This window comes from Physella acuta, unplaced genomic scaffold (genome assembly GCF_028476545.2).
Source record: "Physella acuta isolate Inbredline_101_S28 unplaced genomic scaffold, ASM2847654v3 ptg000007l, whole genome shotgun sequence".
NCBI classification, from domain to species: Eukaryota; Metazoa; Mollusca; class Gastropoda; family Physidae; genus Physella; species Physella acuta.
In genome coordinates, this window is record NW_026731527.1 from 300,630 (window position 1) to 328,579 (window position 27,950).

Genomic DNA, 27,950 nt, shown 5'->3' on the forward strand with positions numbered 1-27,950 from the left:
TCAGCATATTTTGTATTGTATGAAACATGTTCTAATTAGGTTTGTTTAAAAACTCACAGTCTTACATAATAGATTTTATTAATTTCCTGTAATGCAGGTTTAAAAAACATGTGCCTTAATAACTAAATGTTTGTTTAGTGCAGAGATCGATTTAAAATTGTTCTTCAAAATGAAAGCAATGATGATTTTTTCTAATATAAAAATTGTTTACTTTATAACATCCTAAATACATATAATTTTTAGGCTAACACGGTTGTAAAAAATAAAAAAATAATGAAATGAAAGTAACTAGGCCTATAATTTTCCAATTCACTAGTGACTAGTCATTTGATTATTATCAAAATACTGTATGTGCTACAGAATCATGCTACAAGAGTACTCTCTCTAAATGTAGGTTCCAACTTCTAGGAATGTAAATAATTCTATCATGTTTTCCAGATTGTAGTCACATCTTAACAAATGCCTCAGGGGAAATCATCAGTCCAAACTACGGTATTTACAACACTTTCAGCAATAAAGAATGCTCTTGGAAAATAATAGTGGAAGAAGGATTCACTATCACATTCAGGTTTGTTTTTTAAATATTATTTTTTTTATTATAACTCTCAGACATTTTTCTGCAACACTGTAAGGGTAGGGTATAAAAATTCAACCTGCTGACGATGATGATAAACTTTGTATTTTTTTCAGGTTTTCTAATTTCTATAGCCAAGATGGTGAGCTTTACATTTATGATGGAGTTGACACAAATGGATCATTGATTGATCACTTTTGGTATTCTAATTTCAACCAAAATGTGTTATTAACAAAAGGCAACAAATTGTTTATCTACTATAAACAGAATTATTACAATTTCTACTACCAGAATGCTGACTATTTCTATGGAAGCTACACTTCAGAAGGTAAAAACATCTCCTGATTTCATGTTAATCAAATATTTTATTTTTAACAGATTAAAATAAAATTATATTTCACAAGTTTGCAAAGTGTATCCTAATATTTTAAACAATAAGCAATTGTATTAATCTTCATAGTAATACTACTATTGACATAAAGTTTCAAAACCTATATTTATAGTAACAGAAAAATGTAAAAATGGGTTATTTTTTTTATTTCATTAACATGCCTATATTTTTATAGTGATGGTAAAATATGTAATAAAATGTAAGCTGCTCTTTAGGCCATTTTCAGATTTCATATGGTATAAACATAGAACTATTTTAAAATGCATATTTAAACAAAATAATTCAATAAGCAGTATGTTCTTATCTTGTTAATAAAACAGTTATTTGGGTATTATAGGTTACTTTAAAAAAAATTAAAATAGTTATAGAAAGTTCCATGTTACCCGTGGTTTAAGAGTTCATGTCATAGTAATAAAACACCACTACAATTCCCCAGAAAACAAGGCGTGTTTGCAAAAAAAATGCTCACACGCTTGCTTAAGAAATAAAGGTGTGGAGAGTTGCTTGTGCCCTGATGGTCTAGAGCTAGACAAAGCAGCACAAGCATCGTGTGTGGGTAAGTTCTTAAAGACCATTTCAATCCATAGCATCTAGTGTTTTACTCGGTCTTTTATGACACTAGTTATTCCACATTCAGTTTATGAAATGGAAGTTTTATGTATTAATAGAATTATAATTAATTTAAATAATTTTTCATTAAAAAACATTATTGGCTAGTATTGTTCTAATTAGCCTCTAATTAATTTTTTACTCTAGAAACCATTTTTTTATTTGTGATCCAAGCTTTAGTATTTTTTAGATTTGATTATGTAGGCTGCATAATTGTTTTCTATTTTATATTTCTTCTGATCACTAAACATATTGTCAGAGATTTGCTAACATGCTAAAATAGTAAGCTAGAGTAGAGTATAGCAGGTTCAATATTTAGAAACATAAAAAATGGTTCTTTGAAATTTAACATGATAACTAGCTTGCAGTTTCAGATTTGTGTAGGGAATTGCATTTTTTGGTTATGTAGGTTGCAACGTTTGCAAAATTTCTAATCACTATAAGTGGTACTTAACTCTATTTCCACTAAACTTTTTGCCTATTAAAAAAAAAGAATTGTTTAGTTGCAAATGTACCTTTCATACCCATCGCTTGATTCTACTAGAAGTGTCAAACCAATCATAACTTTTTAATACAAACATACAAGAAATTTAGGAGAGCTTACTGCCACGCTATTTTAGCTTACAACCGAACTGTTAAACAGACTTCCTAAAAAAAAGTATTTAAACTTATTTCCCTTTTGCAATGTAGTGTTTACAAGAAGTGAGCACATATGGTAACCTTATGTTTCAGTTCCCTACTACCCATATGGTGAAGCAGCTGGTGACCTGAGGCTGGAAAATTCTGGCAATGCCAACCCAGCGTCTGCCGTTTTAGTTAGCAATGCCATCAAGTTTAGCTCTGGAGCTCCATTTGGGGATACACACCAACCAGCAGCTTATGTAAGTTTTTTAGTTGACCATTAATCATTAAAGCACAATGAAAATCATTTTACTTTTATAAAACTGTAGACAATGTTTTTTGGTTAAACTGATTCACATTTCTTGTGAAGCTTGGTCATAATCTTGGCCTTTATGATAAGTCTAATAGAGAAAAATAAAAAACTTATAAACTTACAATAACTTATTCACTAGTCCGTGTGAATTCGATAGAGATAATTTTAAAAATTGAAAAAGCTTACCTTAAAGGAAATATAATAAATCAAATGATAATTTTATTAAACACTGTTCCAACCAAGCAAAAAAGATTTTTTTAAAATAATTGAAGCCTATGTTACAGAAATGTTATTGTTATATTTTGTTTAAGACAAGATTGCATAGATAAAATATTTTATTTGTTAAAATCACAATTGACACATTATTATACTTGTGGTTTTGAAAAAAAATCCAACAAATGTAAAATTGTATATAGTATCCACAAGAAATGTACATTGTGATAATTCAAACTATATAAGAATAATCTATCCAGGTTATGTCCAATGGAGTTTTTGGTTTTGGCGATAAACCAAACCCAAGTGGAGTGGCTGACCTCAATTGGGCTACTGAAAAAGGATTGAACTTTGTTGCTCCATACTGGACAGATATGGACCCGACAATAGGTAATACAAATATTCTTCCACACAATGATATGTTTCAAAGAAATTATCAATTGTCTCATAAACCTGTACAATTTTTGGCTATGTTATGAAAAATTCAAATGATTTACTGATTTTTTCTAGTTTAATTTTTATCCAAAATCTTATGATTGTTTTACATATCCAAATGTTTTCTATGTAATTTAAAGTTCAATTGGTATATGGCATGTTTAAATCCAAGCAAAGTATATTTATATTTTTCAGATATCTAGCCAAGTTAATATAGTCTTATATTTACATTAAAGTACACATGAATAAATATGCTGTCAATAATTCTAGGTCAGGTTTACTATCAGACTTATGAAAGATTTGGATCCATTTTCCCTGATTTTGAAAGCAACAAAGAGTCGCCCAACTTGATGTATGTGTTAGCCAGAGCAGAAAAAGATGTCAAAGAAAATTTCTTTCTCACTGGTTTTACTGCTATAAAGGTCATGGTCATTACATGGGAAAATGTGGCACCATTTTCTCTCAAGGCAAAGGTAAAACAAATGTTATACACATGAGAGGGTATATGAGTAGCACTGAGCATATAAAAATCATTGCTAATTATGATATTTATAAACAAAAATTTAATAGTAGTAATTTGATAAAGAGTAATGTTTTCAGTTCTAAAATATTAAACTTAGTCAACTCACATTGGTCAAGAATCAGGTAGGACCTATATCAAAATTATTAATAACATGTTTTACTGAATGTGGAATGTGTGATACAGTAGTTTGTAACAATTTGCTAACGGCAAGGAAAAGAAAGAAACTTTCTGTTGTCTATGTTTTGCCTCACATACACTACTAAACAAGCTAAAAGTGTGACACTTCTCCAGATGTAAGGCTGTTGAAATTTAAATTGTTAATGTAAATGTTTACTTTTTTTTCTATATTAGAAATCAGAGTACAATACAATCCAAGCAATTTACATCACAGGCTGGGAAACTGCGGTAGTCAAAGGCGTAAGAACTTACACTAGTGAGTAAAAAATGTTTTGTGGCCCTTTCCTCAACATAGGGCCTAATACATTTTATGTTGTGTTAAAGCTTTCTATATTAGTTATCTTACACAAATGTTAATAAAATTTCATCTACAAATCATTACAAAATTATTTTTTTATTATATTTAAAATACATTAAACTAAAATTATCACTGAAAATATTATCTATCGATAATCATTTAGGTTAAAAAAAATAGTTTTAAAAAATGCTTGTTTTAAAACATTTTTAAAATCTGTTATTTATTTTTTTATTTAAAAAAAAAAATTCAGTTTTAATATATTTAAAAAAAAAATGTATTTCTAAAACTTTTCAAGTTAATATGTTTTTTCAACAATCATCAGTCTCAGATATCCTTTTCTTCATTATATTCTCCTGCAGATGAAGAGTCAGCTTTTGTCCTTTTCCATTACCAGCAAGGCAACATGAACTGGAATTATGTTCCAGGGAGACAAATCAGTATTGGCACATCAGGGGGAAAATCACAAAATAACATGAAAGATTTAAACTCACCTGTTGTGACGAATTTGGATAAAATGCAAACTAATGAAGGTAGAAACATGAGATATGGGCGATGTATATTTTAAAAAATTTCTATAATTTATCTTCAATGCTCAAATTTTCAACTATGTTTAAAATTAATGAATAAAATATTAACCTCGTTCTAACTAAAAAAGTATGTGATTTAACAAATAATATTTCCACATTGTTATTTAATATTTTTAAATTCACAAATAAATGTAAAACGAACACAAAATACATTAAAGAATAGAGGATAAAAATAAAGTCCTGCATTTAGTTGAGAGGATCTTCAGTGTAAAAGTAGAAAATCGTTTTTAAAGCACAGAAATAGTTACATCAACTTTGATATCTATACCTATAATTATCATGTAGTCAGCCTGTGATAAGGTGTATGAGTATTGAGAAATGTATAATATTCTCTAAAGTTGCCAGTTATATTTAAAAAAAATAATTCTGACTTTTAAATTCTTTACTTCCCTCCTGCTTTCTCAGGCAACCAAGGCATTGTAGGCTACGTAGTTGGTAAAGTGAGTGGCCCAGATGTCACCTGTCTACAGTACCTGTCCAACTACATCTACCTGCTGGATGATGTTGTGTTTTGGCATGAGAGGCAGCAGCTGTACAAGTGCCCATGCACCCTGGAGAGGCTGGGCAACCAGTGGCAGTTGTATGAGAAACGTGGGGCCAATGGTGACATTTATTGTTACGCCTTGAGTCAGGTGGCTAAAAGGAGGTTGATGTCAAGCAACACCAGGAATATGGTGAGTTATTTTCCATTTTCACAATCACAGTGTGGATGGGCTGCTAACCCAAAAGGGCTTAGAGTTGGTATGACGTACCTACGTCCACCCATCTTTTATGGATACCTGACTTGAGAAAGAAAAAGTAAAGGCATAGAATTGGGCACTCTATCCTTACAATAACTGAGGTTACGAAAACTGTAATTCATCTGTTACATTTACTGTAGGTTTGAAAGGGTATTTTCACTTGGTATTGACTTTTAATCCACAAATAGAAACATAACACTCCTTTTATGTGAACAAGAGATTTTTAAAATGTAGAAAAAGTGTATTTCAAATTCAATGTTTTCTTTATCATATTTTTCATGTTTTAAATATCTTAAACATAAGTTAAATTCTTTTTAACTTTTTAAATCAATAAATCAGTTGTATTAAAAATTTAAAAATAAAATTAGTTCTTTAATAAATTCAAAATTAAAAAAAAAAGACATGTATTTCTTAGATGACATGGATATTGAATAAACTTTTGTTACATGGCATTTTAATATAAAATTATAATGATGAATTATGATTTATTTAGGTATTTTCCTTAACTTAATGTGACAAACTAAAATTATTTTCTATTTGTTAATCCAATGCATGTTTAAATACATTTTGAAATCAGCTATGCTGCTACAAGTGGAAAAAGTCTGTCAGCACAGATTGGAAACATAAAATATTTTCTATTTGTTAATCCAATCCATGTTTAAATACATTTTGAAATCAGCTATGCTGCTACAAGTGGAAAAAGTCTGTCAGCACAGATTGGAAACATAAAATATTTTCTATTTGTTAATCCAATCCATGTTTAAATACATTTTTAAATCAGCTATGTTGCTACAAGTGGAAAAAACCTGCCAGCACAGATTGGAAACTCTGGCTCCAAACCTGGAGGGAAGCTGCTTATCTCCCACCATCTCCTGAATCTGGACATCTTTTAATCACTGACCCCTGGTCAGTTGGCTCCTTTGGCTACTATAAGGCTTTGGAAAATATTCATACGCATGAGCTGTGCTGCAGTCAGGCCAGCCAAGCCAAATACTGTGATAGTTTTTACAAAATATTTGCTGATAAGGGATGCTCCAACTTTGTTCTTTTTGTGCCAGGTAATATAGATCTTATAAAATTATCCAAGTACTTTTTGTTTTCTTAAATAGGATGATAACAAAGTTAGTTGTACAAAGTCCATGACTATAACCATGGACCTGAATCAGTTCTAAATCTTTGCTAGTAATAATTTCACTGGCAAAAACAAAATAGACAAAAAAATGAAATACAAATGAAATATTTTGTTGACCTACTATCAAACCTTGAAGTAGGCCTATATAATTCCTTAGCTGATAAGGCAACACTGTTTCTAAAAAGAATTACAATACATACAGTCTAAAATTAAAATATGTATTAATAATCATTGTTAGCTACTGTGTTTTATTTGAACTACAAAATAACTATAATTAATATTAAAATTTCATTAACATCATTTAAATACATTGTAACACAAACAAAAATCTAAACTATTTACAGTGATTGCATAACTATTAGAACTTTTTATTTCAATCACACATAACTGTTCCTACTGTTGAATAAACTACAGTAATTTAGCTTAGGCATTTAATTTTTCAATTACAAATAACAATTTTAGCCTCAGCGCTGGGTGACCCTACAATAACAACACTGGATGGTCTAAATTATGCCATGAATGGTTGGGGAGAGTATTGTATGATGAAAGTTGACAGTGAAAATTTTATCATTCAGGTATGTTTGACAAGAGTGTATTGTTGTTTATTAAATGTTTAACTAAATAGATTACATAATTAATTTTTTGTACTTAATTTTGAGTTAAGCATATACTCTCTTTTATGTAGTTTATTGTATAAATGCTTTGTCACATCAGTATTCATTTATTAGCATTAAATACATATTGATGTATCCTGTTCCACTTCAACAGCTAACTAACTGTTGGGGTACCACAAATAGTGATATCCACTTTACAAATTGTGCATATTTTCATTCAGTAAATATCAAAGTTTGTCTTATAGGCTAGAACAGGCAGAGTTGAAACGGCTGCTGGAAATTTATCTAGTGCAACTGTTTTTATTGGATTTGCTGTTAAAGAATCTACAACAACTTTCCAAATTCTTTTATCACCTTCTAATACAAGTTTGTACTTTATTTTAATATATGTATTGTTTAACAAATTAAATAATCTGTTTCTTGTAGAAACAGCTTTTAAAATGTTAAATTTTACTGGATAGATTGTATATTAAAGAAATAAATTGCTTTTCTTATTCATAATATTTAAACAATTAAATATATACATTTTTATTTAGTAAATGATATAGGACCATAGTAAAAATTGAGTGAAGATGAGTTTGTGGCACTTATAAAAAACATGATTTTATTGAATTTAATTTTTATGAATTTTTTTCAAAAATATATTTGAATTGTGGCATAAATATTTTAAACATATTTTTTTGGAAATATAGTAAATTATCAATTTTTTTATTTCAGCAATGGTACTAACAGCCAATAGCATAGACATCACAAATGACTTCTACAGAGATTCTGACTCAGATATTATCCTCTCTAGTGATTCACTACAAATCACAAGAGAATATAAGAGCAATAAAACTTTTGCTGTTGTCAACTTCATCTGTGGTATGCCACCATAACTTGTCTTATTACATTCATTAAAGCAATTTATGTATTACGAAATGCTTCTCTTTTCATTAAGTACAATGTAGTGAAAAACAAAAAATATACAATTTAATTATTTTTTTTAAATAGATTTTACTATATCATGTTCAAGAACTCAAATGCAGATGTATAACAATGTACAATTTTTATTTTATTATGTTTTGTTTTTACAGAAATGTATTGTTATAAAATCTGCAGGAATAATCTTTAGAACAAATTAAAAATTAAATTTTTTTTTAGTCACATATTTTTACAACTTAATTGAGTGTCACTCTATAGTTTATTTTTTGTTTAATATTAACCAAAACATTTAACAGGGGTGACAATTCATGTGCATGTTGCTGTAAAAAGTCTTGAGATTATGTTTGAAGTCCCTAAAGATCTTCAGGGTAAGACTAGAGGCCTTTTGGGAAATTTCAATGGTGACAAGACAGATGAGTTCATTACTCCTGATGGCCAGGTGCTTTCTGCAAACTTGAGTGAAAGGGAGATATTTCAGCAGTTTTCTCAAAAATGTAGGTTACATTATTTCTTTTGCAGTAGTTTTATTTGAAATATAAAAAAAAATATTTCATACAAATTTAAAAAAAACACCTTTGCCTATTTTTCATATAAGGGGCTGTGAACAACTTGACAACCTTATTTACACATGGACCAGGAGAAAAAGCAGAAGATTTCCAGCACCCAGAGTTCACTCCCATGTTTAAAGATGAAGCTAAGCCTGAAGATGTGGCCAAAGCTGTTGAAATTTGTGGAGATAAAAATGATGCTTGTATTTTTGATTTCCTGGCCACTGGTGACCAGGCATTTGCGGAGAATACAAAATCTTTCAGTGAAGAGATGGCGGTGACAGTTGAAGTATTAGGTAAGACCTAAATTAGATTAGTTAAATCATCACACAATGTACAAATAAATATAGTTTTGCGGCATTTAATCGTGTCACCCAGAGGCTTAGCGACCCTTCCCGGAGAGAAACTTTCAAATTTTCGATTCGCATCCCCCCTCAAATTTTTGATTTGCACCCCCCCCCCCCCCCCCCCCCCCTCAAATTTTTTTTTTTGCACCCCCCTCAAGTTTTCTCTATATATTTTGCTATTTTTTGCCTTGGTGTCACCCCCCCTAAATGGCGTCACCCGGTGCGGTCCACACCCCCCGCCCCCCCCCCCCCTCTTGCTACACCTCTGGTTAAAAAATCTATTGTAAACTTAATTTATTATTTTATGTTTTAATTGTGATAGGAATCTTGACTATGTTTTGTATTGAGTTAATGTATTCCTAATTACTTTTTTAAATTAATTTTAAATTTCTTTTTTTTAGCTAACAACCCACCAAAAGTGTATTTGTTGAACGACACTTTAAACAGCAATGGTCGATGGATGGTCAGCCAAGGATCATATTCCACAATCCATCCCATGGCAGTGGATGATGATGGGGACTCTGTAACATTTGAACTTATTGGCAACTTTAGTGGAATAAGCATTGATCTAACAGGACAAATAACATACATGCCTGATATAAAATACCCAGTACTTTTACAGTAAGCAGCAAATTATTATTCAAGCTTAGTTTCTACTATTGTGTTAAAAACTGAAAAAAAGTTTTTATTTAGTCTGAAGGCCTAAAATTATTTTTTTATGTAGCTACTCATTTTTATGGTTTTTCAATAATTTTGTAATTTTAAACATACTCCATCCTGTGTAAAAATGTAAACATATTATGAACTTGTTTACTTACTCTGGTGACTATAGTTCATATATGCCTATATTTATTTAGTATTAGTCTTGTCATTTATTCTTTTGCAACACAGTTAGCAATGTTATAAACTGGTGTTGGAATTTAAAAAATGTAATACAGTAGTCAATACTGCAATTTATTTTTTATTTCAAATCATATGCCTTAAGTCATATTAATAAATCTTTATTTATTTCAAACACATGCAGCTTTTAAATGGCATAATGTATATGTTAACATTAAAAACCCCTATTAGCCAGTTGCTCTTATATTTTAATTATTTTTCAGAGTCCGAGTTAAGGACACCAAAGGAGCTTACTCTCCTGTACTGTACATACCTATAACAGTGTGTCCAGCTTGCAGTGGACATGGTCAGTGTAACACCAACACAACTAGAACAGAGGAGTACTACAATGGAAGGTTCCAGATTCTCACCTGTGATTGTTGGCCTGCTTACAAAGGTTGGTCAACAGGTTTTGCATACATGGTTGTGTGATAGATTTTAAGGATTCAGATGGAAACCCATATTTATGGAAAATAATTTTTATTTTATTTTAAATTATGCAAATTAGCTTTTAATTTTTAATAAAAGAAGTATCATTCAATATATATTTCAAAGTACCTAGAATGCCAGTAAGCCTATTTCTAAATATTCTGTTTTAACCAGTTATTTCAAAGAGAAATTAAAGTCTTTTTTCCAAAAGCTCTATAAATAGCCGTGGAATTATTTTAAAAATCAAGAGAAGATATTACTTTTGTAGCCTACAGTAATTTTGAACAAGTAATTAGTATTGTACCTACAATAATTTTGATTAATTTATGATTATTCATTCAAAAGATAAGTTTCCTTAAAATTATTGTCTTTCTTTAGGCGAAGAGTGTGATACAGAGCTCAATGCCTGTGCTGTTGAGCCATGCTCTAGGGGACAGAACTGTACTGATCTTACTGCAGCCCAGCAGGGAAACAACTCTATTGGATATGTTTGTGGCCCTTGCCCTGTTGGCTTTGTGGACATGAGGATGAAATGTGTTGGTGAGAGGAAGATTTAATTTTCTGTGCTAGTACTTTTTTCAAATAACTTGTAATTTTTTTAAATAACTTTACAAAGTAGGCAACAGAAAATATAAGCAATTGTAAATCTATGATACTAATACTCTTTCATTTGGGCATATTTCTAGAAAAAAAAATGTTATGCTACAGAGCGCCATGGCAAGCAAAATTGTCTCATTATGTTACTATGTAGACCTACTAAGTTCTTAATAATCAATTGAAATTTTGTTTGCAGTTTTCGTGCAATTTTCTGGTTAACAAACAAGTTGCCAGGAAGTATTTGAAAAATATAATCTATTTATAGTTGACCTGATTTCTTTGGTTTGACAGATATTGATGAGTGCAATGACACCCTGTCATGTGATCAACTTTGCACCAATACAGAAGGATCATATACATGCGGCTGTCAGTCTGGTTACAGGCTAGATCATATTGACAAGAAAACATGTTTAGGTACAAATTTTCAAATCCTAAAGTCAATTGATATTAAAACCTAACCAAAAAAAATCAGAATTGGTATTATAAAAATCAACATTCAAAATCTATTGAACCAATAACCCTACATAATTTTATATTTATATATAATTTATTTTACATAGGCTTTCATTTAAATTTTATTTTATTCTTTGTATTACAATGATATGAAAATAGTTTACAAACATTTAGATATTTATTTGTATTTTAGGTATCTCACTTTTTAAATTAAAATAATATACAATAAAAAATATTAACTTTAGAATAACACTCTGTGTTCTTTATAAGATAATGCATATGTGTAATTAACTGTATAGTAACATCAGTGTATTAAAGTAAAATTATAGCATTTATAGTTGTGTGATGTTCTAAAATAATAATGTACAGTTTATATACAAAATGTCAATTCATATGGTGTGTGACTGTTGCACAGAAATCAACGAGTGTGAAGAAAGAACTTCAAACTGTCAACACAAATGCATCAACACAAAGGGTAGCTACTCTTGTTCTTGCCTAGCAGGGTACACACTTGAAGCAGATGGATTCACTTGCACTATTGGTGTGTTTTCTTTTCTTGATAACATGTAACCAAATCTTAAATTATGTTAATAACATGACATACTTAAAAATATTATTTTTGCATTTACAAATTGAGAATATCTTTAAATTTCAATTATAGTTTTAATATTTATTTTTAAAAAATCACCTTGATTTTTTTTCACTGTATTTTTTTGTCCCCTAATTTTAATACTGCTGATAAAATAATATTTTATTGAACATGTATTTATCTAATGTTTATGTATTTCCAGATGCGCAGTTGAAAGACGTCTGCTCTCAGTGTCAACAGGTGTGCAGCATAACCAATGGTCAGGTCAACTGTACCTGCAAACTTGGCTATGAAGTTGATCCAGACAACCCACTAAACTGCAGAGGTTACACATTTATTTTCTGTTTTTTGTAGAACATGCTTTTTCTCATATTGGGACCTATTCTACTTCATCTTATTTTATCTTAAATAATTTTCACCAGTATATTGTATTTTTAAAAATACAAATTAATAAATTACCTAAGATTTCATTTCCCAAATGGCAGATTAAAAGAAACGTATCCATTTAGATGTGAATGAATAAGTTAAAAACATGTACCAACTAAATTAAACATTTTCCCATACTGAGTTGAATTAATGATTTTGTGACATGTAGGGCTACCTAACTTAAAACTTTTCACAAATATGTGTGTATAAATTAGTTAACAATATATACCTAAATTAAAGCCTTTTCCAACAGATGTAAATAAATGAGTTAAAAACATTACCTAATTAATAACTTTCCTATACAGATGTGAATGAATGAATTAAAAATATGTTCCTAATTTATAAATTTCCTATAGGCCTACAGATGTAAATGAATGAGTTAAAAATATGTTCCTAATTTATAAATTTCATATAGGCCTACAGATGTAAATGAATGAGTTAAAAACATGTTTGTAACTTTAAGCCTTTTCCTACAGATGTGAATGAATGTGAGTTTGCAAGTAGACCTTGCAGCCAGAGCTGTGTCAACAAGCCAGGCACCTTTCAATGCTCCTGCTACAGTGGTTTTACACTAGCACCAGATGGCTTGTCCTGTACAGGTTAGGGAACTTGATAGGCTACAGTCTCTTTATCGCAAAGTTACAAAAGCTGCTTTAAAACAATTCTGTCATTGTTTTTTTTTCATTGCAATGTAGATTTTTAAATTAACAATGTCTAAAATTATAGATAATAGCCACCGCAATAGCTCAGCTAAATACTAAATTATACATTTTATAATCTTATTTTAAGCCTGTAAAATAAAATTGTTAAAATTAAAAATTAAATCTTACACTGACTTGTTCTATTCATTAAGATAGATAGCACTGTTTATTTCTTTTGAATGTGAGAACTGTGAACATTTAAAAAAAAAAGTTTTCTGGTGCAAAATTTAAGTTAGTTTGATGTTATGATTAAACAGATATTTTTGTTTATTTACTACACCCAGCTTGTACAATACCTCAGTTTGGAATGAACTGTGAGAGCACTTGCCAGTGTAGTGGCCATGGGTCATGTGACACCATCAGGGGCTGTGTGTGTGACAACAACTGGTCAGGTGACCACTGCGATGTGGATGTGGATGAGTGTGCCCAATCCACTAGTTGTCCAGAGGGTTTTTTGTGCAAGAACAAGATTGGGTCATTCAGCTGTCTATGTCCAGATGGTTATAAGCTTGACAATGGCACCTGCATAGGTAAATTTCAATATAATTTGCCTTTTTTATGTTGAGACAGCTCTTATGTTAAGATAAGTAAAGGATTATGTAGAGTACTTTTGATTTGTTTATTTTTTAAATAGATTATTCTTGCTTATGTTTCAGACATTGATGAGTGTAAAGACATTTCAACCACTACAAACTGTGACAGATCTTTAGAAGTTTGTGTCAACACAGTGGGAAGCTACAGCTGCTCCTGCAAGAAAGGATATGCAAGGAATGCTCAGTCAATTTGTGAAGGTTTGTTGGTGTTAATTTACCACTTATTTTCAACATCGTATACATTTTTGTAGAAACTAATTCTACAAATATAATTTTTATAAAATGTATTTAAAATTGTGAAATTATTAAATATTTTTAGTTAATTATTAATCTTTTGCATCTTACATTTCCACTTATTATGAATGTTACAGCCATAACATAATTTTAATACATTATTGATTCATATGTACTTTATTTTCTAAATACTATTAAGTAGGCCTACATATTTTTAATTACTAAATGTTGAAAAAGCCTACTATAATTTTAATAAACTAAAAATTTGATAACTACTTGTATTTTATTATCGTTTTTTAGCTGTAAGAATAATTTTAATGATTTATAATATATCACATATTTTTGTCTTACAGATATAAATGAATGTGAAAAGAAAGTAGACAAATGTGAACAGATATGTGACAACAAGCCTGGCTCCTACAACTGTTTGTGTCAACAAGGTTTTTATCTCTCTGATGACAGGTGGACCTGTGTCAAAGGTTTGTGCTTAACCTGCGTTGTTCCATAGGGGATGGTGTGGAATAGTGGTAGAGCGCTAGACTGCTAACCCAAAAATCTTGTGTTTAAATCTGGGTTCAAGTCAGTATAACATCCATGGGTCCACTCAGCTCTGATGGGTATCTGACTTACATTAGCGAAAGTCAATGACCACACTATCCCTATATTCCCCAAGGTCACAGAAACAGGTGAACTCTACTTCACTTGCCCCATGCACCGTCATTCAAAAAAGGGAAGTTTACTTACTGTGTTGTTCAGTAAATGAGGTTATTTTTAAAAATTATCTTTGAGAAAGAATAATATGAAAAATAAATGTGTCTATACTGAACAGTTGTTTTCGTTGGTAAGCTTTTTATAGAGAATTTTTTTTTCTCAGTGCTAGATTAAATATTAGACAGAATGTTGGAGCACATTTGGTTGTTAATTTTATAAAATGCTATTGTAATAGGCAAATCAGGATAGTTAAGAATATTTCCTTAGTAATTCCTCTGTTTTGTGCTTTTTTTAATTTAATAAATAATGTTATTCTAAAATGTACGCTATTTAAATAACTGTATTTAAACAAACGTTTCTAAATAATATATACGAGCCGACCCGCGGCATATCATACGCCGCTATTTAGTTGTTGTTTTTTTCTACTTTTCAGTTATTCATAATTTGTGAATTTTGTGAATTCGACACTACCAACGCTGCCACTGAAAATATTTCTTTAAAACACTATAAGTAGCTCGATAAGGACGATAACCCCCCCCCCCCTCCTTCACCCCCACCCCTCCGTTAAAGTAAACTCCACTTAGTTACCCCCCCCCCCCCCCCCCCCCCTACGTTTAAAATCGTTTCAAACTAAATTATCTGCGGCTTATAGTCGTCACTAAACCCGGCTGTGTTTGTAATGTTTGTAAACATAAAGAGTGAACCACAACTCACCAGACCATGTAGGGGTGGGGACGGTAGGGAGCGCGTTTGCAGCTTGTTTTCTAGCGGCTCCCAGAAGAGAATTATATATATACAGATATATAAATAAACACAAACATACATGTAGACGATTAAAATGCAGTGGCAGTGCGAGTAAAGCTTTCTTTGTTTTTACCGTAAACAAATTTAGAAATTGAAATAATGTTATGTATTGTATTGTCTAAACACTTCTGTTAATTAAAGTAAATTTATGTGCGATGAAACATATTGACATGGTGTCTTAACAAACAGTGAAAGACCCTTGTGTTGGTCAAAAGATCAACTGCAGCTACGGGTGTGGTGTTGATGCTGATAATGTGGCCACTTGCTATTGCCCAAGAGGTTTTCTACTGAAAGACACTGAGCTCTGTGCAGGTATGTGCAGTTAGAAACTGTTGTTCATTAAACACTATTTATTAAACTTGATTTAACATAACATGTGGCGATTTACTTTATTAAAATAAATAGCAATAAAACCAAATGTAGGCTGAAATAAGAAATTAATACATTTCTGTAAAAATTAAGTTTTATATTCAAGAGACAAACTGACTAAAAAAATTTTCTTGACATTTGTCAGATATCAATGAATGCCTGTCAGACACTGATAATGACTGCACCATTAAAAGCAACTGTGTCAACACTGATGGCAGCTACACATGTTCATGTCCAGCTGGGTCCAAACTGGACAATGATGGCCGCTCTTGTATAGGTAATTGTTTTTAATATTTTCAACTAAAACAACATATTAATACCAACTTGTGATGGTTAATACTATTTTCAATTTTATGAAGGCTGTTTCCAAAATAAAATACACAAATATTGTATATATATATATATGTATATATATATATATAAATATATATATATATATATACATATATATATACAATATATATATATATATGTATATATATGTATATATATATATGTATATATATGTATATATATATATATGTATATATATGTATATATATATATGTATATATATATATAAATATATATGTATATATATATATTTATATGTATATATATATATAAATATATATGTATATATATATATATATATATATGTATGTATATATATATATATATATATATATATATATATATATATATATATATATATATATATATATATATATATATATATATATATATATATATATATATATATATATATTTATCTATATATATATACATATATATCGATGGTCTCGGTCGCAAACCGTCTAACTCAAAAAAATTCGATTTTCTTTTTTTTACATAAATCAAAAGCCAATATGATTCCCCATAATGCCTGAAAATATTAGAGAAATCTGTAGAATGATTATTGAGATATAATCATTTGAACAAACCGCCTATTATTTCTAGCGCTAAAAATCTCGGCGCAAAACGAATATCGCTATATTTGTCAGTACACTTTTGATCGGGAACGCAGTCGCACGCCGTAATCACACAATTTTACAGCACAGCCGTCACAGTACTTATAGGTAAGGATATTTGATTAATTATGTTCAACTATTCTATTACATTTTATCATTTTAAAGAATAATAAACAAATAGTATTTGTTTAATATAGCCTATTTCCAGATTTTCAATAACCAAACTGATTTGTTTACAATTTTTAGGCTAACACAATGCTTTGAAACTAGATCTTCATTCTATAATCTAAATATCAATCAAAACAATATAATTCGAATTATATTTCCACACTAATGTGCAATAAATTTAATAATTGTTAATTCACTACTAGCTTTAGATTGAGGGTTTAGATACGTGATAAGAAATGTTTATATGGTAGGTTACAAAGTGTTTGGCGTACATGTTCAACGGCATGGTTAGTTGTCTTTAGTAGATGCTTTTATGATTAATTTTTCAACAGACAAGCCTATCTCAACACACCACGCTCTCTCAACATACCAGCCTCTCTCAACATACCAGCCTCTCTCAGCATACCAGCCTCTCACAACAGACCAGTCTTACCACATAACAGACCAGCCTCTCTCAACAGACCAGCCTCTCTCAACAGACCAGCCTCTCTCAACACAACAGACCAGCCTCTCTCAACACAACAGACCAGCCTCTCTCAACAGACCAGCCTCTCAAAATATCAGCCTCTCTCAACAGACCAGCCTCTCTCAACACAACAGACCAGCTTCTCTAAACACAACAGACCAGCCTCTCTCAACAGCCCAGCCTCTCAACATACCAGCCTCTCTCAACAGACCAGCCTCTCTCAACAGACCAGCCTCTCTCAACAGACCAGCCTCTCTCAACAGACCAGCCTCTCTCAACACAACAGACCAGCCTCTCTAAACACAACAGACCAGCCTCTCTCAACAGACCAGCCTCTCTCAACAGACCAGCCTCTCAACATATCAGCCTCTCTGAACAGACCAGCCTCTCTCAACAGACAGCCTCTCTTGACATATCAGCCTCTCTCAACAGACCAGCCTCTCTCAACATACCAGCCTCTCTCAACAGACCAGCTTCTCTCAACAGATCAGCCTCTCTTAACAGATCAGCCTCTCTCAACAGACCAGCCTCTCTCAACAGACCAGCCTCTCTCAACAGACCAGCCTCTCTCAACAGACCAGCCTCTCTCAACAGACGAGTTTCAATCAACAGACCAGCCTCTCTCAACAGACCAGCCTCTCTCAACAGATCAGTCTCTCTCAACAGACAGCCTCTCTTGACATATCAGCCTCTCTCAACAGACCAGCCTCTCTCAACACAACAGACCAGCCTCTCTCAACGAAACAGACCAGCCTCTCTCAACACAACAGACCAGCCTCTCTCAACAGACCAGCCTCTCAACATATCAGCCTCTCTCAACAGACCAGCCTCTCAACATACCAGCCTCTCTCAACATACCAGCCACACTCGACAGACCAGCCTCTCTCAACAGACCAGCCTCTCTTAACAGATCAGCCTCTCTTAACAGACCAGCCTCTCTCAACATACTAGCCTCTCTCAACATACCAGCCACACTCGACAGAACAGCCTCTCTCAACATACCAGCTTCTCTCAACAGACCAGCCTCTCTTAACAGATCAGCCTCTCTCAACATACCAGCCTCTCTCAACAGACCAGCCTCTCTCAACAGACCAGCCTCTCTCAACAGACCAACCTCTCTCAACAGACCAGCCTCTCTCAACAGACGAGTTTCTATCAACAGACCAGCCTCTCTCAACAGATCAGCCTCTCTCAACAGACAGCCTCTCTTGACATATCAGCCTCTCTCAACAGACCAGCCTCTCTCAACATACCAGCCTCTCTCAACAGACCAGCCTCTCTCAACAGACGAGTTTCAATCAACAGACCAGCCTCTCTCAACAGACCAGCCTCTCTCAACAGATCAGTCTCTCTCAACAGACAGCCTCTCTTGACATACCAGCCTCTCTCAACAGACCAGCCTCTCTCAACAGATCATCCTCTCTCAACAGATCAGCCTCTCTCAACAGACAGCCTCTCTTGACATATCAGCCTCTCTCATATGGTCATAATATATCTGACAATACAGTTTCTGTTTTTACTATTATCATCCTACAAACCCAGCACCCACCAGATTTAGTAAAATAAACTGTGAGAATAGAAAGATAAATAAAGCATAAGCTTCAACAGTTAACAAGTCTATTTCTAAATACAGACATAATGAATACACTTGAAAGCGATAAAGCCATACTAAAACATCTCTATTAAAAATTAAACTGACCCCATAATGCAGAATAAACTCAAATAATTAAAACATGAGCCCAAAACTATCAACTAAATATTATGAAGTGTTAATTATAACTTAAAAACATAAAAATAACTAAATCACGTTCATCGGACAAAACGAACGAACGCGGCTGAGACCGAAATTCTCGGCTCAAAACAGCTAAGTCTGCGCGCGCAAAGATAGACGGCTTGCACCGAGAATTTTAGACCGAGCAAACCGTCTATCTTTTTAAACCTGCTATATTGTTGGAAATATCAACAAAACCCATTTTAAAACGCTACAGTATAGTCGGTAGAGAGTTTCTTCGGAGATATCTTTAAAAAATATTTGTATTAGAGCGATCGAGAAGGAAATAATCAGTTTTTTGTCTCTCCTGTAAAATTTACATTTTCGGAGTTAGACGGTTTGCGACCGAGACCATCGATATATATTTATATATATGTATTTATGTATATATTATATTATATTCATTATGTAATTATAATATTTTTATAACACAAAAGCAATCACAAAACAAGATAACTAAAATGCCTTCTTTCTTCAGCTTGTAGTGGCGAAACATGGGGTGTTCAGTGTAATCAAACATGTGGGTGTGGTCAAGGGGCCGATCACTGTGATCCAGCAACTGGATGTGTTTGTAAATCTGGATACACTGGTGAGATAGACTGTAACATTTTTTTTGCATTATTCACTTGTTAAATGCCCACAGAGTTAAAGAAAAGAATAATTCTGGCCAATTTACAACCACCAACAGAACAGTAAATTATTTACTGTTCTGTTGGTGGTTGTAAATTGGCCAGATTTTTAATTGATAAATTGTATTTGTGCATAACTATATCAAGAACAATACGCATTGGGGACATTGAAGAATGCAATGAAAATCCACACAAATGTATTATTCACTTGTTACATACACAAGGTTAAGCATACATTTTCTGTTGGTGGTTATAAAATCGGCCAGAATTTTGATTGATAAAGTGTATTTTTGTTTAACAATATCAGGAGCAATTTGCAGTGTAGACATTGATGAATGCAGTGAAGATCCACACAAATGTAGCAGCAGTGAGACATGTAGAAATGTACCTGGGTCATACACCTGTGATTGCCAGACTGGTTTCACAAGAAATAATGGAGCGTGCGAAGGTGACGTTATGCTAGTGATTAATTTAAATTAAAGATTAATTTAACTATTATTATAGTTTTTCCGTTAAGTATTTTTTTCAAATTTTTGGTGTGTGTAGTTATGATTTACTTGACTTAATCCTTTGTGACCCCTGAGGAACAAAATGCTGCATCTACACTTCACCATTGGACTGGGTCTTTAGCAACTCTCTTTATTAGCACCCAAGTAATCCCCTCAGCCCTTGTCACATCTTCTACTCTCCTTCTCCAGGATTTCATTGACTGGTGTACTTTCCTCTGCCCCTTGGGACACCATTCTAATGCTCTTCTCACAACGCTATCCTCTCCCAAATGTAGTTATGCAAATGATTGCACCCAGAAAACTTTTTTCTAAAATATTAAAGACTTTCATTGTAAGTTTCCTATAGTAATCAGGGTTGGTTTTCAGATGTGAATGAATGTTCTAGTCCTACAACCAACAAGTGCACTCAACTGTGTGAAAATACAGTTGGAGGCTACAGCTGCTCCTGCTATCTTGGTTTCACATATAACATCACAGACAACACTTGTTCAGGTTAGAACAGTAGTAAACATTTTATAACTTTGGTAAAGCATATCTAAATTGTGTGTGTTTGATGTAACAGTAAGTAGAAATAAAATATTCTGTTTAAATGAATTTAGAATATATTTATAAAAACAGTTTGTTGGCTATAGGGCCAATTAAAAATGCTGTTTTGAATGTTTGAAATAAAAATGTATGGGTATGAAATATTCACTTTAATAACTCCTAGTTCTAAATGTTGATGTTTTTGGGATAGCCAACTGAAAGTTCAAAAAGGCTTTTTTTTTCACTAAAATAAAAATATGCTAGTTTTATAAAAAGGATTATAAACGTGTATTTCTAACCTTTGTTATTACATTGTGTACTGATTTCCCTTTGTTCTTTTCTAGATATAAATGAATGTGAAGTGGGGACAGCCAGATGTGAACAGATTTGTGCAAACACTGCAGGAAGTTACAGATGTTCATGTTCAGCTGATCTCAAGCTGTTGCCTGATGGTTTTACTTGTAGAGGTTAGTCTTGCAATTAAAAACTAATTTAATTATTTTGGTATGGAACTTTTCAATCAGAATTTGTTTTCATTGGTAAAACTTTTAGATACTATGTTTTAGATTGATTGAAATTTGATATAACTTATGGTTAATATATCTGCTTTTTAATTAATACTGAATAACTAAAAATAGTTTTGTTCTATAATCCATTTTTAAATATTTTTAAAAATTGTATTCACTAATTGTTCAAAACAATATGGTGTAAGAATGACAGTATTTTTAATTTTTAATACTAATAATAAATTATTATTTTAATAACTGTTGAAGTAATTATGTAAAAATATTATAATGTAGTTTTTTTCTGTCATACATCACATCAGCCACAATACCATGCACCACCAAAACCACATGTAGCTACCAGTGTGCTACCATCAATGATACAGAGACTTGCTTGTGTCCTAAAGGAACAACTTTAGCAGCTGATGGTCTCAATTGTGATGGTAGATTTTTTAAAACTTCATATTTTTCAACTGTAACATATGTATCTTATTATTTTGATTAGTTGAAAGTTGGGTAAATACTATCAAAATTTCTTGGGAAATTGCTTTTTTTCCTTATTTTATATGCAAATAAATTATTTTACTGTTTGTCTTTTATTACACTAACTCAATATAAAATATTTAATTTTAAAATATTTTGAAAGAAAAATGAGATTTTGTACCAAATTTCCCTGAAATAGGCCATTATATTTAAGTAACAGAATAAGAATAATAAACATTTGTAGTGTTTTTGCACTGTTAGAATAAATTACATAAAATCTCAAAAGTTTATTTTTAAATCCAAACAGATGAAGATCTCTGTTCTGATTCTACTTGCATATTTGGGTGTGCTGAAACGTTTGATAACACAAGTATTGAATGTGTTTGTCCAATAGGAATGGTATTGAGTGCTGACAAATTTACTTGTTTGGGTATAATGTGTTTTATTATCTTTCAGTGTATTTTAGAGAGGATTTATCATAATTTATCGAAACATACCATGCATTTTTGTCAAATATTTTTAGCATAACGAAACTATGTTGAAATAAATGTTAAACCAAAGCATAATGTAATTTTATTACATTTCTATTAAGTAAAATGTATTTTTGATTTGTACAATATTAATCACAATGTTTATAATTGATCAAGCCCTGTTGACCTATGCAAAAACCATACAAAAAAAACTCTATTTTTCCTATAGATATCGATCTATGTGTAAACAACACATGTACTTTTGGGTGTATAGAAACTAATGAAAACACTAGCACTAAATGTGTTTGTCCAGCTGGACAGAAGATGGACACAGATGGGGAGACTTGCATTGGTAAAAAAACAACTTTACATATTAGTATTTTAAATATCTAGTTTTCATTTATAAAGTAGAGTTGAAACTATTTTAGGTGGTAACATTTTTCCTTTAATTTTTTAACGATATATATTAAAGGCTATACTTACACAATAAATTTAAATAATAAAATACTAGAATTTTATGTTTGTAAGTTTTATAAAAAATTGCATGAAACAAATTAGTGATCAAAGTTTTAACTCATTAAATTAAATTTTAATTTTATTCATTATTTAAGCTCCAAATAGTTGGTAAAACAAAGTTTTAGTACATGAAAAAGATAATGTAAACAGATCTTCCTTAATATAACTAATAGTTGCCTGTGCAATATTGTGGTTGTGGATCCTGGTTATATAGACTGTTCTGTCTTGCAATACAGAAATCTTAAAGAATACAGTTTACAATGCTTAGTTAAATAGATAAATATTTTTATTATTATTTTAGCTTGTGTAGAGGGGAGCTGGGGCACTGAATGTAACAATACCTGCAGCTGTTCTGTGTTGGGGACATCAACATGTGATAAAGTCTCTGGTACATGCCAGTGTAAAAGTGGATGGAGTGGAATTGATTGTGACAAAGATGTTGATGAATGTCTCCAGAACACAAATATATGTCCATCCCATTCTCATTGTAACAATACTGAAGGCGGATTTCTTTGTCCTTGTGATGATGGATTCTTTCAGAGCATTACAAATTGTGAAGGTAAGATTTTATTTGCTAGTGTTCCTTATTAAAAGAAATGTTTCAAGTAATCATAATGGACAAATTAACATTTTTTACTAGGATTTCATATATTGCCACTTATTTTGCTTTGTTAGAAATATTTAATTATAAGAATAAAAATTTAAAACCAATAGGATTAAACAGAAATTGTTTTGTTCCCAGTTTTATACTGTTTTGTTTTGAGAAATGTGTTTATTTTTAAATGAAAAATACAATTATAATTATATTATATGTTAGTGCTTTTGCAAATTTCAAAATATCAACTTTGTAATATGCTTTATACATATATAATTAAATCTTTAGTAATAATGTAAAGAATTTTTGGCATTTTATTTTTACAAGAGACTTAACACTTAAAAACATTGGTATCATTCATTTGTTTAGTTGAGCAGTCTTTACCATATTTATTTAGAAGTAATTATTAATCTTCTTTTTGTTTTTAAATTGAAACTTATTTCATGGGTTTCACAAAATGTCTTGAGTACAGTACATCCCAATAAAAATGTGATCATATACTGTTAAAAATAGGACTTATTTTAACAAGTTTTAATTTTTTTTTACTGTGTAATAATTTATGTAATAAAATGGCAATGTAAAAATAAAGAATCTGTTTTATGTCTTGTCAAGCATGTGTAGAGGGCAGCTGGGGCACTGAATGTAACAATACCTGCAGCTGTTCTGTGTTGGGGACATCAACATGTGATAAAGTCTCTGGTACATGCCAGTGTAAAAGTGGATGGAGTGGAACTGATTGTGACAAAGATGTTGATGAATGTCTCCAGAACACAAATATATGTCCATCCCATTCTCATTGTAACAATACTGAAGGCGGATTTCTTTGTCCTTGTGATGATGGATTCTTTCAGAGCATTACAAATTGTGAAGGTAAGATTTTTATTTGCCAGTATTCTTTTTTTAACAAAATATTTAAGTACTCATAATGTACAAATTAACTTTTTTTTACAACTAAATCTTCAATTTTCTCATTTATCCATCTAGGATTTCATATATTTCCATTTAATGCATTTTGTTAGAAATACTTTATAACATTTGTTTATCATTAGAACAAATATTAAAAACCATTAGGATTAAACAGAAATCATTGTGTTGCCACTTTTATATTGTTTTATTTTGAGAAATGTGTTTATTCTTAAATGAAAAATACAATTATTATATTTTTTATGTTAGCACTTTTCCAAATTTCCAAATATCAACTTTGTAATATGTTTATATATTTCTAATTAAATCTTCAGTAATAATGTATATAAGAATTTTGGCATTTTCTCTTTACAAGAGACTTAACAACATAAAAAAATTGGTATTATTCAGTTGCTCAGTAAAGCAGTCTTTACTATAATTATTCAGATGTAATTATTAATCTTCTTTTTGTTTTTAAATTGAAACTTGTTTTATAGGTTTCCTAAAAGCAATTTTGAGTACATCCCAATAAAAGTGTAATAATATACTATTAAAAATAGGACTTATTTTAAAAAGTTTTAATTTTTTTACTGTATAATAATTTATGTAATAATATGGCAACGTAAAAATAAAAAATCTGTTTTATGTCTTGTCCAGCATGTGTAGAGGGCAGCTGGGGTACTGAATGTAGCAACAACTGCAGCTGTTCTGTGTTGGGGACATCAACATGTGATAAAGTCTCTGGTACTTGCCAGTGTAAAAGTGGATGGAGTGGAACTAATTGTGACAAAGATGTTGATGAATGTCTCCAGAACACAACCAACTGTCCATCCCATTCTCATTGTAGCAACACTGAAGGAAGCTTTGATTGTTTGTGTGATGATGGCTTCTATAGGAAAAATTCAACAAGTCAGAATTGTGAAGGTATAAACAAAATCTAAGTTTGAATTCTTTTGGGAATCAAATTTATTGTATTAATTTTTGTACATTATATTGTAAATATTTTTGTTTAATTAATCAGCATGTGATGAGTTTTATTTTGGCACCAACTGTTCACAACACTGCATTTGCAACACAAGCCAGCATGAATATTGTAAGAAAACAGACACTGTGTACACATGTGCGTGTGACAAAGGTTATGAGAGGAAATGTAACGCTTGTAGCTGTGAAGGTAAAAAAAAAATTATTTACATTTATTTTCTCTTACAAAATATGTAAATCTTTTATATAAAATATATAACCTGTATTAATAATCTTAACTTCAGATGTAGACGAGTGTGCATCATTGGTAAAGCCTTGTGAGCAGAATTGTACGAATTCAAACGGCAGCTTTGAATGTTCTTGTCAAGATGGCTACACCATAAGCCAAACAAACTCTTCAGCTTGCCATGGTAATTTTTTTTAAAAAGAAAAAAAAGGATTGATTTTTTCTCCAATTCGCAATAAATAAAATTAAAATGTATTCTATATTTAATTTCATGTTTGTTTTTAAATAAATATTAAAGAAAATTTACTTTTGTAACTTCTAGACATGCTGAAATTTAAGAAATGAAATTCCTTGTATAAACCTTTTTATTACACGAAAAGTTAACACTTTTTGCTTTTATCATTTGCAGTTGTCTCCACTCAAGACATGAAGATTACCTTCAACATTGATGTTGCTAAATTGAACTTGGAAGACAAAAACAGTGATGATTATATCAAGACAAAAGTGGAAGTAGAAGATCAAGTAAACAAATTTTCTCAACACCTATTTTAAAGAATGGCGTCTTCCTTTTAAACATTATTAAAATTTATACTTAAAATAAAATTTATTTAAATTAAATATAACAATTCTTTCATGAAACTAGGATGCTACCATACATTGATTTGAAGAATGGCAGTTGCCTAACTTAACCGGGGCTTGATTGAAGCCTTACCTTTAATTCATAAACGGAAATCTGATGTATTTGATACTACAGTAATTAATTTCCTATATGTTTCTAGTTATGTGTTTTTTAAAGCCTAAACAGCCTAAATTGCCTATATTTTTTTAACAGATGTTTAAGGAACTGAAAGCTAAAAAATTACCCGTGGTAAAAGTTAACTGTAAAAATCTCAGGTGTGTATGTCAAGTGTTATATATCTCCATACCATAGTTAAAGTGTAAAGTTGTTAAAAGTTTTTGAGCTATTTGTAATATAATTCAAGTAATCTATACACATTTTATTCATTTTTTGTTGCAATAATATCTTAACTTAATTGAAATAATTTGATGATTAGTTAATTAGTCAAATCAGAGATAAGTAAAATGAAAACATTTGAAATCAAAATGTAGTTTTATTGCACTTCTGTATCATCTAAACATTCTTGATGTTTCTGCAGTAAAGGCAGTCTTATAGCTGACCTGGAAATCCTCATAGATCAGATTCTACAGAGTTCCCCATCTCAAGCACTGATTGATGCAATACAGTTAATTATGGCACAAGGGCTAACACTAAACAACTCAACCGTATTGATCCTAAACTTGAACATCAATAACAAGCCAGGTAAATAAATCAGTTATATTGAAAGCCAGTTATGTAAGTCATTGAGAAATAAATAAAAAATCATATTAATTTCTTGGTTTTTTTAGATTTGGCAAAAAAATAGGAAAAAATACTTAAATAATTGACAACTGAATCAATGAATATATCTACGGATATTTTAAAAAACACATAGGAGATAAAAATATTGGTCTTTTTCGATAAAATTATACTGTCAATTACATTTATTTAAGTTCATAGAATCAAATCAAGATGTACAATATAAATGACATAGAGTGCATAATTTCAAAATTGTATTAATATCATTTAAATAAGTTATATGAATGTGCCCAATGTTACATCTAATGTGCAACAACCAACAATGTGATAACATATACAAAACTTTATAGGCATACTTTACAATTTTATATATATTGCAATTATTGTCTTATTGGTATAATTTATCTAACACAGTATTATTATATTAATTTAGTTTCTGCTGCAACCTGTACAGTAAGACAAAAGAACAATCCATGTAAAACTAATGAAGAGTGTGTAGAGGTGGATGGAACAACAGTTTGTGTGTAAGTACCTGATTATTCTTATTCATTTAGAAGTTTAATATTCGTGTTTCTTCTTTTCCTTCAATTTTAAAATTTTCATTTATTAGCCAATAATTTACAGAAATATCATTTTATAACACATTTTTCTGATCTATTTTCAGCATAAATACAAAAGGTATGTTACAATTATTTTAAGTTAAAAAAAGAAAAATTCTTAAATTGTTTTTAAGTTGAAGGTTTTATTTTTGACATTGATTTTACATTACTAAACACTCAAATATCCTCCACAGATGATCTACAGATAACTCTGGGACTTTCAATTGGATTATCTCTCTTTACTTTAGCTTGTGCCTGTATTGGTATAGTTACTTACTGCTGTATCAAAAAGAAAATTGGGGAAAATAAAATTTATGTTGGCTTATAAAATAATTTGCTTAGCACTGAATTAACATATGTAATGCTTGTATTGATTGTTTTTTAGGGAAATTTTAATCCAACATTATATATATATATATATATATATATATATATATATATATATATATATATATATATATATATATA

The 27,950-nt window shown here is 30.8% G+C and overlaps 1 protein-coding gene across 1 annotated transcript; it reads left to right on the forward strand.

The window, feature by feature from the left end:
• Positions 1-665: 665 nt before the first annotated feature.
• Positions 666-27,879, forward strand: LOC131944591 (uncharacterized). The gene is made up of 47 exons (XM_059305314.1): positions 666-716; positions 842-902; positions 1,402-1,521; positions 2,307-2,455; positions 2,982-3,111; positions 3,427-3,629; positions 4,031-4,112; positions 4,514-4,684; positions 5,147-5,415; positions 6,059-6,122; positions 6,161-6,174; positions 6,263-6,539; positions 7,076-7,188; positions 7,473-7,593; positions 7,945-8,091; positions 8,448-8,645; positions 8,747-8,995; positions 9,448-9,667; positions 10,150-10,322; positions 10,733-10,894; positions 11,243-11,365; positions 11,820-11,945; positions 12,196-12,318; positions 12,896-13,018; positions 13,405-13,650; positions 13,777-13,911; positions 14,301-14,426; positions 15,652-15,774; positions 15,977-16,108; positions 19,665-19,775; positions 20,123-20,263; positions 20,691-20,816; positions 21,194-21,316; positions 21,676-21,795; positions 22,143-22,265; positions 22,535-22,657; positions 23,123-23,380; positions 24,029-24,286; positions 24,977-25,243; positions 25,341-25,490; positions 25,585-25,710; positions 25,936-26,048; positions 26,359-26,420; positions 26,684-26,847; positions 27,317-27,407; positions 27,548-27,561; positions 27,677-27,879. The coding sequence occupies exons 1-47, from the start codon at positions 666-668 to the stop codon at positions 27,808-27,810; spliced, it is 6,735 nt and encodes a 2,244-aa protein (XP_059161297.1). The 3' UTR covers positions 27,811-27,879.
• Positions 27,880-27,950: the final 71 nt, after the last annotated feature.

Coding starts and splice junctions, on each gene's coding strand:
- LOC131944591 (XM_059305314.1), top strand. CDS start 666: ATGATAAACTTTGTATTTTTTTCAGGTTTTCTAATTTCTATAGCCAAG. Junction 6,540..7,075: donor CTTTGTTCTTTTTGTGCCAG/GTAATATAGATC, acceptor TAACAATTTTAG/CCTCAGCGCTGGGTGACCCT. Junction 8,092..8,447: donor TGTTGTCAACTTCATCTGTG/GTATGCCACCAT, acceptor AACATTTAACAG/GGGTGACAATTCATGTGCAT.